The 19,758-nt window shown below is 31.6% G+C and overlaps 1 protein-coding gene across 12 annotated transcripts in view; it reads left to right on the top strand.

Annotated features, from left to right (window-relative positions):
• Positions 1–19,758, top strand: part of LOC107996518 (nephrin) — a 419,478-nt gene that overhangs the window by 366,961 nt on the left and 32,759 nt on the right. For all 12 annotated transcript variants that reach the window (XM_062074576.1, XM_062074581.1, XM_062074577.1 and 9 more), the window contains 6 exons: positions 880–996; positions 5,732–5,935; positions 6,433–6,584; positions 7,241–7,385; positions 13,098–13,228; positions 17,204–17,363. In XM_062074576.1, coding sequence (XP_061930560.1) covers positions 880–996; positions 5,732–5,935; positions 6,433–6,584; positions 7,241–7,385; positions 13,098–13,228; positions 17,204–17,363 — 909 coding nt within the window. The remainder of the gene's footprint in view (positions 1–879; positions 997–5,731; positions 5,936–6,432; positions 6,585–7,240; positions 7,386–13,097; positions 13,229–17,203; positions 17,364–19,758) is intronic.

Below are 19,758 nucleotides of genomic sequence, written 5' to 3'. Positions count from 1 at the left end.
CGATATCGATAGGTAGATTTCAATGCACGGTTTAAATCTTGTTGTCGCTCAAAAGAATTCGTTTTCCTTTTGTTTCCTGGTTAATCGACGACGAGAAATCTTTTTTCTCTCTTTCTTTAATTTTTTCCCAGATCAATATCGAAATACATTTATCTTTTACTTTTTAGATTCGACAAGATTAAAAGAATTAACGAATATACGTAATATCATTTCAAATATAGAACGAATATTAAGAATTTTTAAGAGAATTTTTATAAATTTATTCATGATATAAAACTGCGTAAAAATCATTTCTCTTACATCCAAGATTATATTTATATTTATCATCCACTACAATCTAATCATTATTAAATCGACGAAAAAGTTGTAAAATCTAAACGAATCTTTCGATCGCGCAAACATTCGCAAAATTAAGGAATAAAATTCCTAACTAACAAGATTACCATCCTAATTACGACGACACGCCGCAAAAATATTTCACCTATACCGAATGAAACTGATAAAAATTTCTTCATGCAAGAAAACAAGCCTTATCTCCACGGCCCCGCAATCTCCGCCCTCCTCGTTATAAAATAATTTACATACCACGCGACCACATTTCTCGAGCGCGCCACAGCGCGGTTATGAGGCGGTAGATAAGAATTGCCACCCCCTATACCGGTGTCCTGGGGTGTCTGTCGGACGACACAGGTCAGTAATTCATCGTCTTGCAAATTGATTCTTTCCTCGTTGTGGCACGAGACAGTCACTTCTCGGTCTTTCTTCGTCGTCGTTTGTTTCGCGTGGAAAAAAGGGGTGAGCATTGCGGGGTTAAAAAAAATAAAGAAAAAAGAAAAAGAAAGAAAGTAAGATAAACTCATCGTTACGAAATTGTTACAGTACCGCCGGAACATCTTAGCATATTGAACGAAGATGGAACATCTCATATTCCCTATTACATCCTGGGCCCGTACACCGAGGGCGCATCTCTGAATATTACCTGCGACGCTACTGGTGGTAAGTACTCGTGTTTCACTTACTCTAGTCTACCTGCATCTCTCCTCATTCTCTTGTTTCGCTCGATCGACGTCGAGTATTTCGAGTATCTGTGTGTTCTTGTGCAAACGCGTGTACGCGGATGTCTTCTCCAATTCTACCTTCTCTAACATTTCGATGTAATCATGTGGGTCTTGGATCACTATCGATTTATCGAGCCGTGTGCAACGTTTGCAAACACATGGTTTCAGCCTGTCGCAGCACTTCCGCTTAATTGCGCCGAGATCTTGAATAAATTATTTTGATTTTCGTGAAAATTTTTATGTAAATTGTTGATAATGTGTTATACTAATACAAGAAATAAGTTTTTTTTTGTGATGATTAAATAGAAATTGTTCTTCTTTTTCACGATCAATTACGAATAATGTCTTTCATTTCGTTAAAATATATTCTTTTTTCCTTTATATTGAAATTAATTAATATTTTCAATTGAGTGTTGAGGATGTGAGCGAGGAATCAGATATATGAACGTTAATTATTTCTTTAAGAAATTATTAATCATATGAAATCAAGAACAAAGAGAACACGATTTCTTTTGTAATTCTGTAAATCGTATTCTGTAATTATATTATTTGTATTATCTTACATCCCCTTGATATTCTCCTCTTTGTATCTCTATTCTCACCCCTTTGTTTCGTTCTTATCTCGCACAATTTGCTTTTCTGATAGAAGACATTGGGACTAACAATACGATATTCGATAGTAAGTCTATCTCTTTTAATTCGAAATTTTAGAATAATTTTGGATTTCGATAATGTTTACGATTGTTTTAATTGATCATATTATTTTTGAAATCAAGATTGATCAAATTAATAATAAATTTAATTTTACAGCAGTAAAAAGTGAAATAAAATTCCTATTTTTTCCTATATATATAATCTATTATTTTTAAGAATAATTTTTTTATATTGTAGAATAATGTGTTTATTAAAATTAGAATTTACAAATGTAACTCCACATACGAGTATATAAATTCATTCTCAAAGATTTTTTAACTTTGTGTTCCTTTTTTTCGCTTTTATATCTCTTTCTCCATTGTCTTCTGTAATATGTATTTACCATTTTGTTCATTACAATTTTTTCGATATAAATTTAAATTTTGAATATTAAAGCTATAATTGAACATTAACACCGTAACAAGTTACGTTAAAACGTATAAAAGATAAAAGAAAAAATAACGAGCATAAAAGTGTATTTATAAAAATTCCCCTTTTTCACTTCGTGTTACTTTTTAAATAAATAAAAACAAAGAAGAAGGAACGTTAACTTATTTCCTTCAAAACTCGAAAATCACTCGATTTCGCGCTTATTCGCATTGGCAACCCAATTCCTATCTAGCATCGATATTTTTGATCACATTCCATTTTACATTCGCATGCAATGCGATCGGTGCTTAATCTCTATGTAATACGAACGTCACACGATCTATGCGTGAAAAAAAAAAATTCCCATCAACGGAACAGCCGGAAGTTGATCGCTTCGGGGGAGAGAAGTATGATTAAAATGAAAATTTAATAGCACCAGGTACCGGTAAAGAAGATGAAACACACGGCTGTATATCGTGTTACGGCTCGTTGCTTTTTACGCGAATATAGCGTGCATACAGGGTGATTCATATGACTGGATAATTTATAAAACTGTTCGTTGTTAAAAAAGAAGAAATAAAATTTGAGCGATCTTAATATCCTTCTTTTCATTCTTTTGTTCTCCATCTTGTTTTTCTGATAGTGAAATTATATCGAATCTATTATTTCTGAATCGATTTAAATCTAATATGATATTCAATGGGATCAGATATTCTTGTACGTTCTTTTTCATTGTGAATGTTTCACGAAAAAGGATAAATGTGAAATGTATTCAAGAAATTACGTTATACAGGATGTCCCAAAAATGTGTAGAATGATGTAATTTTAAGCGAATAAATGTTTTCGAGTTAAAATATATTGGAATAATACTTTTCTGGTATTTATGCAGGAACGATTTGCATTCTACGAAGAAATAGAGGAAGGAAATATCGAAACCGAATTTAACTATGTCTAACTACTTGAAATTGTCTAACTATGTATGGAGTTCTACTATTCGAAAGGATTCTATTTCGATTGCTACGTATATGTACATTCTATGTACTTGGAAACTATTGCACGACGATTCTAACTCTATTTCGTACAATAGGATTAAATCTTCCCTGTTCAAACTTTTATTTTCTTTTCTTTTTTTTATTATACACTTGAAAGTATTGCATTATTCATTGTACATTATATTTTCTTTGAATTTTAATTAATTGATTTATTCAGTAACAGAATAAAAATCTGCACCCTATAAGTAGTATAAGCCAGTATTAATCAGCCTTATAAAAACTGTATCATTAACTTCAAAATATTCTTCATCATACACAAAATTTTTCACTTTTCAAGTCATATATAAGATATTAAATATAATTCTAAGTTCCTTGTAACAAAATTAAATTGAATAATTAATTTTTCTTATTAAAAATCTTAACGTGATATAGGAAATGTTTTAATAACCAAGACTACTAGACTAACTATTTTCAAAAAACACAATTTTAAACGACGATTAGACAAATTTATTTCGATCGTAAAGACAATCATACCTTATTTTTCAATTATTCGTTCAGAAACACAGAATTTATGACAGCCATTAGAGGCCACGAACATAAAGATTCTAAGAAAAATCTCCAATGCATTACGAGTAAAAAAAATTCTCTTATCCTGAAAGATGTATCATAAATTTGCCAAGAGAATCCTCAACTTTTTGTTCCATCCAGATCAAAGTACATAGATATGCTTGCCAAGGATATCATTCGCACGTCGACGATGTGAAATCCGTCGCAAACCGGATCTCGCGGCTTCCAAGAAATTTCCTTAGCGTTTATTATTTACGAGGAAGTATTTATTTATAGGAAACGGCAAACGGACGACTTGGCAGGCCATAATCCATAATGCCTCTGTCGTTCTTTGAACGACAAAATATTATTGCTGGTCGCGTGCCGTTTCCGTGAAATTATCGTTTCATATTCTTGTATCGTTCATTCCTACTGTTTGTCGCCATTATGTGTCGAAACGACCATAGAAAATCACTCACTGTGTAATTTTCTCTGTGCTTTTTTCTTCGACGAAGGAATTTATAAATAACAACTCAAATAATTGGAAATTTATTTACAGGAAGAGCGAATTGTTCAATTAGAATTAATTGATTATTAATCCAATTTTGAAGATATTGTCTGAAACATAGAGGAAATTATTGAAAATTGAAATTTGAAAGATATTCCATGTTGTTCTATGTTAACTAATAATATCTTCCACGAAAGAAAAAGTAAATCAAGTAAATAATCGACCAGAATTTTATATGCAAATATCAGAAACTTTCTTTAATTTAAAAACAAGTTAAATAATAATCACCGAATATTAATTGTGTAATGTGTTCTGTTAAAAAACTCGAAACACCATTCCGTCAATATATATATCCAGCAATCGAGATAAATACGAAAAATTAAATATATTTCGAGATCAAAAATACGACGGATGTTCCATCGATATATATATTATCGAACGTTTTGAGAATATCATGATCCATGATTGGCACAAATATTTCCACCTCAAATTTCATACATCCTATACGATATCATTCTCTGCACGTTGTTTAATCATTTCTGTATCCACGCGCCTTTTTTTTCAATACCCCTCTCGTTCCGTTATCCCTTGATTGGACCAACATGCGTAAACAAACGCTGGGAAAAGCTGAAATAAAATCACGAAAAAAAAAAAAGGAAGTAAAATACACAGAACCGGGTGGAGATCCGGTTTTGTGGTTAGACACGGGAAATATATCGGGCAGAAATTTGAAATTCCTATTTTCAACGCGTTGATTCGCCCTTTTAAATATTTGTATCATTCTTCTTGTTTGTCAATAGGGGGAAAGAGGAACGAACGTTCAAATACGGGAAGCGCGTTCGATATATTTTTTTTCTTCTTCTGTTTTCGGATAAAAACAACGGTCGAATAATCGATCTTTTCAAAATCGTATTATATGCAGGTATAAAAAAAATGATTTTTGAGAATTCAATGTCCAATATTGAAATGTTGTCGTTTTTTTTTAAATTCTAAGGAATTATTTGATAGAATTTATTTCCTTTTTTTTTTTTTTTTTTTTTTGAAGTATAAATAATTGACTTTATTTCTTGAAAATATACACGTTTCGCTATTCAGATAACGTCCATTCAATTTGCTTATAAAATATCACGAAAATCTTTTTTATCTTCTACTATTAATCTTATTTAAAAAATTCTTCCATTGAATTCCACATCGAAACTACATAATTTAATCTACAATAAAAATAGTTTACATCCTCCCTAATAAAAAAATTCATAACATCTCGAAACAAAATTTTTACACATCTTGTTTAACATTCTTCGATATTCTAAATATTTTCTGTAATATATCAGATTTAATTCGAATCATAGCTACGAGATGAACGTAACGAAATATATATATATATCGAGAAAAAAGGAAAAAGTCAAAGGAAAACGAGAAATAAAATGCATATACCGTACTTTTATCGAATCCTTTTTCTTTTTTTCGCGTTCGACGAATGAAAAGGCAGAAAGATAGTGCACAAATCGAAACCGGAAACGAATGTTTCGCTTACCATGTCGTTCATTCTATTTCGTTTCGTGCAGGTCGACCTCAGCCAAGAGTGACGTGGTGGCAAGAGAACGCTCTCCTCGACGACACTTACGAAACTATTGAAACGAAGAAGGTACGGAATGTGCTGCGATTGGAAAAGTTGGGCCGCGAGCATCTGAACACGGTTTTAACTTGTCAAGCTTCGAATAACAACATGGTCGCTCCGATATCCAGTTCTGTTACCCTCGATATGAATCGTGAGTATAATAATGTAAATTTAAATTTTTATCTTAATTTTTCTATTATACAATTAAACAGCTGTATCTAAAAATTTGAAAAATTTGTAAATTTTCATAGAAAATCGAATTAATTGAGAGTATATAATGATATGACAAAACGATGAATACTTCTTCATTTAAAAATACAACTTACGTAATATCTCTCGGAAAAGTCTACCATTTACCAAAAATCATTTATCAAAGAAAAAAGGAACGCGTATTTAAACAGTTCTTGATAAATCCGAAGATCAATCAAACCTTATCTATCAGTGCTTAACAAATAATTGAACGTTAGTTGCTAAAACCTTGTTTAACGTTCGAAAGTTTCGCGAAGTACTTTCCATTAACCAGCTCGAATCAGGAGTTAGTCGAAACGATTACTCAAACACTTCTATCGTTCTACAAATGTTATGGAATCCTATCTGGAAAGGATAGATCATTCGTACTCGAAGGCTAATGGATGGTACACGTTTTAGTGAAACCATTGTGGGTCCGTATGCAAGGGAAGAACCGTCCATTTAGCGCTGGCACCATATACGAGATCACTTGTGAAGTGGTTGGGGCCAGGCCGACGCCGAAAATCACGTGGTCCAAGGGTAGCACGATGCTGAGGGACGCCAGACAAACGGTAAGCTTGAACTACTGTCGATAATAATGATATGTTAGCACTACTGATTTTGATAATTGGATTTTATTAATACATAGTTAGAGGATTCTTTTCTTAACCCTTTTATTTAAGAGAAAAAAAATTATTAATTATTTGTACTATTAATATATAATTAAAGAAAGAATCAATCTTTCTTTATAATATATAAACTATAATATTTATAGTTTTCTTCTTTAGTTTAATTATACTCTCTAGAAATAGGAACCTCAACTTTAATAATCCTGACTTTGAAATATATTATAGAGCAGGAAATCCTGAATAATTGATGCATTTTTCCAAAACAATGGAACAAAAAATCGTTATTAAAAATAAATATTTCACTTTTCACGTAAAACAAATTCGAAATTCAAAGTTATTTAGAGATTTAATTGGGATATAAAGAAAAAAATGAATCCTTTCATGTTCCTTCCTCTTTCTCTTCGAGAGAGTCTATGGCCAATATTTTGGAAAGCAATAAGTCTCTAACTTTTCGCACTATCTGCCCGCTCTCGTTGACTTTCAGAGAGAGCTTCGATTCTTTGAATCGGCCCTAGGCATTTATTTTTTCTGGCGCGTGTATATGATAGGCGGGACCAGTTCGATAAACTGTTTTAAATTCATGAAAGGGTGTCCCGCAGATAAGCCCCGACAACAACGTCACCATCAGCGTCCTCACGTTCGTGCCGAGTATCGAGGATGCGGGCAAGTTCCTCTCCTGCCATGGGAGTGTGCAGAATATCCCGGATTCCGAGATGAAGGACGAGTGGAAGCTCGACATATACCGTGAGTTTGTTTCCATTGAAATTTTGATGAGAGATGATCGAAAATAGAGAGAGGTTTCTTTTCTCTCTCTGGTTTTGGATATTTTAGCACGCTTTTCTTTTTTATTTCGTATATTTTAATTCTGATTTGAGGATACGTAATTTTTTAAATCAAAAAGTATAATTGTTGATACTTATCATTTTTTTTTTGATTTATAATTATTTAAATAAAGCTGGAAATATGATGGAATATGTATTTGGAAATAAGATATGATTGACCAATACATATTCCGTTTTAAAATTTAGTTAGTTACCAAATTAATAAAAAAATTTATATAAAGTAACATAATTTTCGTTCTTAATTACACGATCATGATTCGTCAATCATCACCAACCAAAGTAATAAATTTTAAATAATTCTCTTACATTCCCTCGATAATACCAATTATCGATATCCAATATGAAAACATTAATTCGATTTTAAAATAAAATCTTGATTAACATTTATTAAATTGAAATACATATATAAGATTTAATTTTTTACTTTTCAATATACAATATCAAACTGATCCAAAGAAAGATCACTGACAGAGTCAAACAAAATAAAAAAAAAAAAAGGAAAAAAAAGGAACAAAAAGGAAAAAAAAATTAATAAAAGAGACAAAAAAAATCAGGAAATTTATCGACGATGTTTCTACATCGTGGTGAAAAAAGTTCCACGGGCAGATTTGAAAATGCCTCTGATTGGTTTCACCGACTGATAGAATTTTGGAAACGCCCGGTTTTTACAATGTGTCGTTCGCAGGGAAGCTACACCACTGTCCAATAAAAATGAAATATAGTTGATGAGCGATTTATTGCTCCACCGCTTCGAGCGTAATTTAATTCGCGTAATCGATAGAGCAACGCGTTTACGAGTGATTGTTTCGAGGGATGAAAATAGGTTCCCTGAACTTTACCCGTTTCTAATGCGAAACGCGTGTCGTCCGTTCTTCCAGTCAACTTTTCTGAGTCCGGGGAGAAGGAAAAAGGGGAGAGGTTTGTTTGGATTAATTAAAATTTTTAATTAATTTCTTCGCAGAACGCTTCCACTGAAAAAGTTGAACCTTGATCTAGAAACCGGTGTTAAATTGGATTCATTGCTGTATATACAAATAAACGCGAAGGATGAAGGTGAAGAAGTTGGAAATTATCGAAGCATAAGAAATCAAGAATATATCGAATATATGTCTTTTTTTTTATCATGATTCAAAACGAATTTATAGAATATATTGACATAAAGATAGGAATGGAATGAGATAGTTATGAAGAGAGATTAAAATGATTTTACGATTGCGATTTCAAATTTTAATTTTTGAAAATTGAGATCCATATTTTTCTCGACGATCTAAACTAAAAATATTTCAATTTTCAATCGCTTCGAATATTAAATTTTTCAAATTCCAAATTCCTCTTGAATTTTAAACTTTTTAAATTTCAAATTGTTTAATCCGACAAATTCTCCAATTCTTTTTTAAATTTTTTATATTTTAAGCATGTCGCGTATTTAAAAATACTAAATTTTTAATAAAAATATTAATCATTCAAGTTCAATTAAATCAAATTTCTATTCGTTTAATAATATCTTTCGATATTTTTCTCACTCGTCACTTCAAACGACAGTAGCTTCGTTCCATTGTTTTGTTATCCATATTATTGCCATCGCAAAAACTGTTTAGAATCTCTAGAACAGGTAGATTGGCACGATCAATGCACTCTCACTTCGCGTTCGTTGAATCCTTCCGTTTTTAAACGTTTCTTTCCCTCACACGACCCTTGTTCTGCATCGAATAGTCATCCTTCTGTAAATTTCCGCTCCACTAACACTCTCGCCACTTAAGAACCTGACGACAGCACGCTATTCCCCCGATGTGCAATCTTACAGTGGAACAAGCTTCTTGGCAGCCAACCAGAACACACTATAAACTAAACAGAAACGCTGGAACTAGAAGCAAAACCATGCCAAATATTTAAAAGAACATTCCCGATGTACGATTCGGCCCATTTATTTCTATTCTCTATTTTTTCTTTTTCTCTCTTTTTTTTTCTTTTTTTTAAATATAAATACACTTTGAAACGAACACTTTAAAATCTTGTAAGATGAGATTCAATTTGAGCGTACATTAATTTTCGTCGATTTAAAAAATTTTTTCCAAATTTTCTTTTTTCTTCTCAAAACAGAAAATGCAATTCTATTCTCAAATCAAATTCTAATGGGAAAAAAGCATTCATGCTTCTCGTATAAAATAGCAAACAAAAAGTTTAATTAATCCGCTGCAATTTAAAACGTTTCAATTTTTTCCTCCTCGCGATTTAAATGAATTCAATTCTGTGATTAAACTGTCCCATTATTTTTAATTATTATTGTTAATTATTATTCGATTAATGAAACATTTCTTTTGGAATTTTTTTCTATAATTAATTTACGCTATTGAATAATTTTATTTGCGTTTCGTCGTCTCATAAAAATAGTAGCAAGTTTTTTTCAACCCTTAATTGAGAGGATCTCGAGTAGTATATGATATTATAAGTGTCTCAGTAATCTTCATTTAAGAGCTTTACAAGTATAATTTATGAGAAGAAATTATAATTTTTTTCATTGGATTACCTACGAATCCTCCAGCAGAAATTTAACATATTCTCTCCTTATTAAAAATATTTAAATTTAATACTTTTTACGTTGCTACTATTTCACTTTTACTTCTTCCTACTATTTCACAATTCGATCAAAGATTTTGTGATCATCTATCGTTCATATATCCTTAAATTAAATACCTTTTAAATTATTTTTAACGTCGTCTCATCTTTCCTCGGATATAGAAAAGAAAATTTACTAATTCTTAATACCGAATCATTATTTTTCTTTTTTATAAGAAATCCGGATAAACTAAATGCATTAAAAGAATAAATAAATAATAAACGAAGAAAAGAAATATCAGGCGAGGAAAAGGAACGATCAAAAAATTTTTTTAAATTATTCCCCGAGAAAAAGAATCTTCACGTTCATTTCACACGTTTCCACGCTTATTTCCTCATCATCCCTAAACTCACGTTTCACCGGCAAGAGCCGACGAAATCGCGCATTCTCGCATCGAAATTAAAACTCGCGTGCAAGCGGAAGAGGGGAAAGACGAACTTATTTATCCAGTGGGGATTCTGTCAAGCTGAGGCCGCTTGCATTGGCTTCACGCTCGATCTCTCGCTCGCTATTAGCAAGAAATCCGCTCTCTTGTGGCTTTCCCTCGATATCGCTCCTCCTTCGAACAAGAACTGATGAGCGAAAAGAAGAAAGCGAGAAAAACCGAAGGGGAAAGGCGGATGAAATGAAGGAAGGAAAAAGAGGAAGGAGGAAAACGGAGAAAGACTCGTGAAAAAGCAGCCGCAATATCGATTCACTCGGTTCTTGCTTATGATTTCTCTCGGCTCTCTGTACAACTGTAATACGAATACACTGAAAAAAATCTGATAATTCGTGCTTTTAGCAAGTCAGTTTTATATATATATATATTTTCGACGATTTTATGTCTTCGGCGATTTTTTATCTCTCTGTTTTAGCTTGAAGAAATTAGTAATCATCGTATTTATCGAAGGAAACGATTTTTGAAAGAAATAAAACTTTTGAAAGAAAAAGATTCGATGGAAATGAAAGAAGATGAAAAGATGCTGTTTGTCTCGTATTTAGAATAATCTCTTTTCTAAACAGTGAGATTGAAACAAAAATTAGACAACAAAAGAGAAAGAAAGTTTGATGGAAAAAGCTGAAACTAGCCGATGAGATCGAATAGAGAGAATAAACAAAGAGAGGAAAACGAGTTTCATGAAGAAAAAGAGAAGAAGATTTGGACGAGAATGAAGGAAAGAAAATCGAGAGAACGAGAGATTCTTCGGTCATGGATCGGCATGTACCATTAATTTCCGTGGAGCTAAATCGATCCCTCGTTTCCTCTTTCTCTCATTTTCTCGTTGCTTGGTTGGGAAAAAGTTTTATATTGAACAATGAAATCACGGTGTTAATCCCCAACAACGATAGCAGGGACAACGGACCTGCATAAAGATCCATCATGGAATCGATCTCGGAGGTTGTCGCGAAATTTAAAGGATTGTTTCGCGCATTTAGAGCAATAAAAAGATTTTATCGTAAACGAATCAGAATTATTTACTTAGAGTATATTGAAAGATTTTCATATAAATATGATTTATATATGATCTCTATATGTGTAATAAATTTTTATGAATGTAAAAGACGATAAAGAATGGATGGAAAATAAATATCACTATCGAATATAAAAAGCCACTCTCTGAAACAAAATGTTTATTTTAATTTGTAGAATCAATTCTTCTTACTCAAAATCAACATAAAATTCTCAATTTACTCAGTGTGTTTATACTGCAAGCCAAGTTTTGCAATTGGATTAAATTTAGTTGGTGAAAAATTATTTTTCTTCTTATTAACTTCTTAACTTTAACTTATTAATTTAATAAGTTGCGACAATTTGCATACAAATAAGAAATGTTAGAAGAAATTTTTATTCAAATATTCAATACATCCGTACATTTATTTAAATTCTTCTATATTTTAATTATTATTATCCACAAGGCACGTCGATTAATTTTATTATATGTCTATATAAAATTTTGTGGTTTTAAAGTATTATAAAGTTTCCCTGTATGTTTGCCTGTAAATTTATTCTACAAATTTTTCAATATTTCGTTCCACAAACTTATGAAACCCTCCCCAACTTAGCATAGTTAAAGTCTATGAACTTTGTTGAGAAAGTATCGATATTCTTGACATTAAAACATTCACCCCTTCGAAAAGTGAGATCTTATCGAGAAAACATTGCATTATGAAGGGTGAAATATTGTTCCAGTTTGATCTAGTTAAACGATTTCCGAAACATGGCCAAGGGCTGAATCTGAGGAAAGATTAACACGGAAAATTGATTTTGTTGTTATCAGAGCGGGCAGTATTGCGTTACATGCAAATGAGAATTGAACTTGCTTACATTGAACAGTGTAATAAATGTTTATCGCATAAACACGATTTATCATATAAACGAGTATAATAATTCTTTATCTTGTAAACATTATCGATTTGTGAAACATTATATAATATATACACGTAAACTCAAGGGATAATATAACCTCTCTTTATTATTTTACTACGTTAACAATAAATATCATCCGATGGTGATGGTGATTGACGATCATATTTCAAATAATCTCTATTAAATAGAAATTAAAAAATTACACCAATATCTACTTGCTAATAACAATAATCACAACAATTCTTATTCGTTCTCAACTCTAAATCTACGTATACAGCCATATTTAATATTTTTCTCTCTACGTAGAACAATTCCAACAGCTCATAATAGAACAATCCAACTTCCAAGTTATCCCAGAAAATGCACCCAAGACCCCTATCACCCAAAATGAACCCTTCAGCACCCTCAACTCCTATCAACTCTACTCACAACACGAATCACTCTCATCTATTTACCATCCAACTCGCCAAACTCCGCGAGTTGTTACACATACAAAACAATACTACCCTTTCTTGCTCCACCGCCCTACTTACCTTACCTTCCATCCCCTGTGGAACACGTGTTCGCGCGTTCGCAGTTTCCCCCGAAACGACAAAACAGACGGTAGAATTTCTTACACAAGGAAACGACACGTTTCAAACTTTCAGACGAGCCGGTGGTTACCCTCGAGCTCGGCAGCAATTTGAACTTGAGCGCAATCCGCGAGGGTATCGACGTTTACTTCGAGTGCAATATCAAGTCGAATCCGTGGGTGTACAAGGTCTCCTGGCGGCACAACGTGAGTCCAAACAGCCACAATCTATGTATCATTCGATATAGACGACGATGGAACGTTCCCTAAACGTATCCGGATAACGAATCCGCGCGCCTGTTTCCGGGATCGATAATTTAGAACCTAGTTTCAAGCTTGATCGAGATAAAAGGGGAGGGGAAGGTGGCGCAGCTGTGACGCCAAGTTTCCGTTTAAAATTTACATGCTGATACCGGTGGAACCGGCGTGTAAGCGTTCTTTGAACTAATAGCCAACGTTCCGCATCGATAAGAAATTTATCGGCGAGCTTCTGGTACCGTTGAAGTAACCCTAAGCGTTTTAGGATCCTCCTTAAATGGGGTGAAGTCTTCTGACTGGGGGATACGATATAATAGGAAGCTCGTCAAGGGAATCGGGCGATGTGCACCGATTTTGGTTGAGGCTTTGTGGGTAGACTTGATGGGTGATAAGTGTTTTGGAACAGATTGATATAAGTAAAATTTGAGGAGGAAGATGTCTGGATTTATCTATGTATAAATATATACATATATATGTATATATTTATCTTCTTAATCTGTAATCTCTTGTAATTTTATTTATTTTAAATCTTATTACGTGGAATTTTATTATGTGGATGTTGATGAAATTTTGAGTAACGAATATTCAATGTGTCAAATGAAAAATATGAATGAATTAATTATATGAATTAATTTCTCTGTTCTGAAGAATTGAAATTAAAAGTTATACTTTGAATAAATGGAATAGATCCGTAAATGGATCCATGAATCGATATTATAGAACAAAATGAAATAATCAACGATTAAAGAAAAAGTATAAAATAATATTTATAATTATCGAATACAATTGTTCTTAAAATTTTAAATTGTAGAACATTTAAGAAATTATTTAACATTTCAGTAAAATAAAATAATATCGTAAAATATACGGTAATTTAATTAATAATTCAATATATTATTTAATTAATAATCATTAACAGAACATATTATTTGCTACGGGTATATGAATATTGCGAATATTCGTGTTCTAGGATTAAATTAGATTTCAAATTAATTTCTGTATTAAATATTATTTATACATTATATTATATATATGAGGATATTAAATATTGAATTTTATTAAAAATTTAATAGTTTTTTCTATTCCTAATAAAATCCTCATAAACTTTAATTTAAAAGATACTTATTTTATTAAAATTACGCGCTATATTATATATTTTATATAAAGTCTATATTTTATGAAAAATATGTCACGTCTTCCATTTCGAAATAAAATTTGTTGCTCAAATTTCTGGAATAAATGAACTTCGTACATAAATTAACCAATAATTTACATGTTTTACCATTCCATTAATTATCCAGAAAGGCTACATTAGATAATTATGAATACGTATTTGTATAAAATAAAGAAACTTTGTACATATATTAACCGATAATTTATAACTCGTTTCACCTAACTCGCAAAAAAAAGTTTTCCTTTCCAACACTTTGATACAAGATTCTTAAAATTTGCAATAATTTTAAAAATATAATAATAAAATTCAGAGAATATAAAATGCGACATCTAAAAGATAAATAAACCAATGCCATTCTTTCAGTTTTTTTTAAATAATTCAACAATAACTATCTCAACATAATAATCGAATGTTTAAAAAAGTAATACATTTTTAAATCAATTAAATATTTTCCCCTCCACAAAATTGCATCAACATCACTACATAAAAATTTCATATGTAATTTTCTATGGGAATTACCGATATTACATAAATCAATTGAAATTCCTATATAAATTCCCCAATGAAGTAACTAATTGTAAGAGAACTGAAGTCAATTGTCGTTCCTGATTGATCCAATGAACCAACGTGGAACATGATTGGTATCGAGCTATAGCAATCACAGTAGAGATTTGTTTAATGATTAGCTATTCCAATGAGTGGGTTTTCCTATTCAATATTAATCTGTTTGATATTGATATGTTCAATCTGTGGCTACTCACTGATTGGTTACGTGGGCATAGCGTCTCATTTATCATTATCAGTCTGAAAACGTTTATGAAGATCTCCATCAGTAAAATTTTCAATCGTAATCTTTTTAATATTTCATATATATACATAAAGAAGAAGAAGAAGAAAAAAGAACGTAAAATTCTGAATTTTTCTCTTTTTACATCCTCTCTCCGTGAATCATCATTATTAATTCCGTTTGCGTTTTAAGGCGAAGATATTCTGACAGTACAACCCTACAATTCCACACTTTAACGCGCCTTTATGTTTCATTGCCGCAGTTCCCTCCAATAAGAGAATCGTATATTTTGCATTACTACGTTTCATCATGAATATTTTAAAGTCAGATGTGTAACTTTATCTTCCTGTCCAGAGTAAAACAATCGTGAAATCCTCGAATGAAGAATAATTCTGATAAGAAAAAGTCTTTAGTTTATATCATCTTTTGTTTGTTTAAAAAAAAAGAATTAAAAATGATCTCTAATATTGATAAACGAGTAGCAAGAAATATTTAAAATTGTAATTAATGAATACCATATTATAAAACAATAATGAGGAACAACAAGAAGAGATATAAAAAAAATTTATCTAAAAAATTTTGCAGCAAAATTTTTAAATCTTTATGAGTATATATAATAACCTATTTTAATATTTTCAAATTATCGCTCATAAGCTTTTTAAAATAACTAGTATACTATATATAACTATGAAATAAAATCATCAAGGGGTTGAAGGAAAAAAAAACGTGAATATTAAAAAATTAATCTTCCCGGTAACAACGAATGCAACGAATTCTGACATCATTCTGACAAGGCTCGAACATTCCTAATACAAAATTCCTGAGCAAAGAAAGGAGGGTCGTTTCAATAGAATAATAATTTCATGCAGAACGATTACCTATCTCCTCCCGCGTGTTCTAAAGAGGTAGGGAGCTGGAAGATTTATTTTAAACGAATGCAGGCACCCGTTCCTTTGTGTCCGTATTGCACCAAGTTCCATAAATATTTCTTCGCACACCTCCGAATCATAATGTCATTGTAGTTCACGGGGGGTGCGCGCCCCTTTGTCGATCCTCGTTTGATTCGAGGACAAGCACCGGGATGGAAGATTTCCGCGGTGTGTTTGGGCGAAATTCAAAGGAGCCTCTTTTTGAGGAGAAGAAGAAGAAGAAGAAGAAGAAGAAGAAAAGACATCGTTGGCTTTGAGAAATTGAAAAACTGTCACCACTCTTCGCCTTATTTTTTTCTCCCTTACTCCTCTTCTATTCTTTCATTTTCCTCCTTCTCATTTTTTCGCGAAATTTACACATGAACCGGTCTCCATCGATCGATACAAGTATCAAATCCACCATTAATCATTCAAGAGTAGGTCGCGTTCGAAATTACCTGCATCCTCTTGTGGCTGTTTAGTCACTGTCAATGCTACTTTGTCATCCTTTCATCTTTTCTAACGAACTTTTGTTTCTTAATACGTGATTTTTTATTCTAATTCAATTATTCCAGGGTGAATTTTACAATCCTCACTCTGTTAGTCTTCGTTAACAAGAATTGATACAACTTTGTTTGCTTTTATTGAAGATTTTTTTGCTATAAATTTTCAATTCAATTTTTCGACAAATCTCATTGAAAAGGCCGCATGAAACATTCCTAAAAATCATGGTATGCAATATTTAATTTCCCTAATAAACTTGATAAAAAATTCACTTACATTTTTTAAATACATCATATGTTTAAAAATAAAAGAAACCAAAAAGTTTGATTGCGGTAAAATTCAGAACAAAAAAATTCCAATCATTTAAAAAAAATCATTTAAATATAGATTGGAAGATTAATTCAATACAATTTTATATCACTTTTCAATAATTTTCGTTTCGTTTCAATATATAAAGAATATTCGAACGATTCATCGTCGTCATTGTCGTTCTCGTTTTATTGAAAAACATTTTACGTGCTTGTTCATTCACCACGATTTTATTTCCACAGCGTAATCCGTTGTATCATAATCAAGCAACTGGAACCATAATCAGTAATCAAAGCCTGGTACTGCAAAGCGTGACTCGTAGTAGAGCTGGGATCTACACGTGTATTGGCAGCAATCAGGAAGGCGATGGAGAGAGCAATCCACTGAATCTGGACATCAAATGTGAGTATATTGGCCATTCATCTTGGTAGTTGCAGTTCTTTGGATGGAGAAATTGTATCGTGCTTGTTGCAGTTTGAAATGTTGAGATCATTAATTTTCAATTGATATCATTGGATAACCGTGATAATATACATTAAATTTAATTCTTTTAACCTAGGCTTTGAACGAAAAAAAAAAATACAAATTAAAATTTTTAAGATTTTTAATTTCTTTCAATAAGATCATTTAAACGAATTCGAAATATTAATACATGTTAATTTATGCTTCCTTTGTCGTGATCATAAAATCACGATATACATCGTTATACATCCTTTGTACGAAATAAATTATCATCTATCGTTATTGTTCAATATTAATTATGTAATTATATAATTTAATATAAATAATCAAAATTAAATTATCTAGACACGTACTTCGTTAAATAAGAATTATTTACAATTATTACGTAAAAATATCGTGAAGGAATTAAAATGATATATAAACGATGCAACTTCTAATTTTAATTAAAAGTCAGATACATCGGCATAAATGAATAAAACGATTGCACAAAAAGGGTTTTATCTTTGTCGCATCTTTTTGCCGACGTCTCTTAAAAACGTCGCGATGTAATAATAAAGGAAGGATATTATGAAAGTCCTAATTTTTCAAAATTTTACAGGGAATACGTTTCTTGCAACTTTGTTTCATTAAAAGTTTGCACAGCGATGTTACGAGCAAAATATTACCGCGACTCGATCTTTCCAAAGAAATTAAATTAAACGGGGGAAAAAAATTACTTACAAAAAGTTTACTCGTAGCAATTACGCAATGTAATAAAAATCTAATCTTAAAGAATACATATTAAATATATTTATATATCCTTTTTCTTTAGATAATTTCAATTATGAAAATTAATTGTAAATAAAATCCATCCACGATAATTCTTCTTTAACGATTAACAACGATCAAAAATTATACCCTGAAAAATTTAAGATTTAATAAATAATGAATAAATATTTAAAAATAAAGATAGAATACGAAATACAATCCCTATAAAATTCTATTACACAAATATTTATCGGAATAAATGAAAATAAGGATCAAAGTGAAATTATCAAATAATACGCGCATATTAATTCCTCCTTTAAATGGCAATCGTCGAAATTAAAGTTACATTTAATAAACCATACTTGCGCAATTCGCAATATCATCAAACATAATAGAATCTCGATAATCACGCGATTACACGAGATAACTGGAACGAGATTCAAAGAGCAAAGGAGGGGCATTTCGGTAATTCAACGATCCCGGAATGTAGTAATCCCGGCTCATCGCAGAAATATTTAGAAAGTAAAGTACGTTTCTCTAACTTCTCTAGAGACGGTATTATGTACAACGAATGAAGAGATTGTTACGATTCCAGCTTTGCGAACTTATACTCGTTCGGCTAAAGAGAGAATTGGATTGTAAGATGAACAGGGAAAGGGGATGGTTGAGAGTGTAAAGGTGGTGCTGGCGTGGCCACTAAAAGCATTCAAGGAAACCGACTCGTAACAACGTGCTTTTACCACGTAATGAAACATTTAACGAGAGACGCGTATAAAGCTAAAACCCCCAACGTCTATCACAGACGTCGTAACACAATGCAACGTTGTTCTGAAAGCAATATAACATTATTTTTGCGTTAACAAAATCTCCCTCGGTTCCACTTCAATCCGCCATTACTTTCATTTTTCTTTTTTTTTTTTTTTGACGAACAAAGACGGCGTAAATGAAATGCGCAATATAATTCCGCTTTGTAGTATTATTTTTTGGAGCTATGCAAAGCTTCAAAAGATTAATTTTGTTGTTTCGGAAACTGATCTGACGAATGGAGATAGTAGAGGGATTTTTTCATCGAATTTTTGTTAATTGAATTTCGAACGAAAGGAATAATATAATTTCCCGTGTCGCAACGTGGAGGGAAAGCAAGAAAGAAAGAAAGAAAGAAAGAAATCCTGATTTAGAGAAAACGGTACAGAAATATTAGACAATGGAAACGAGTAATACGATAAAACGAAGGACGAAGGCTGACACACGGAAAAATGAAATTTCCACAAGTGAGAATAGACGGATTTCAAAATGTTCTCGAACGAAGGAAACGCTTTCAACGTCTCGATAATCTTCTAGAACTAGAATTTTAAAGGACATATGTCAAAAGTTTAAAAATAGTAGTTGTAAAACGAAACTGATTTATGGAATTATCAAAATGAAAATATAACACGATGAATTTTACGAGTATCAAATCTTGTATAAATATAATGTCTGCGAAATTATAAACACTACTCCTCTTCAATTTTGTATTCAATGTAAAAAAAAACTAGGAAGAAATAACAAAAATGCTATTGAATCATTTCTTTTTTTTCTTTCGTTTCAT

This window comes from Apis cerana, linkage group LG5, assembly GCF_029169275.1.
Source record: "Apis cerana isolate GH-2021 linkage group LG5, AcerK_1.0, whole genome shotgun sequence".
Classification (NCBI taxonomy): domain Eukaryota; kingdom Metazoa; phylum Arthropoda; class Insecta; order Hymenoptera; family Apidae; genus Apis; species Apis cerana.
The sequence above is the reverse complement of the archived record's forward strand: the minus strand, read 5'-3'. Positions and strand labels throughout refer to the sequence as shown.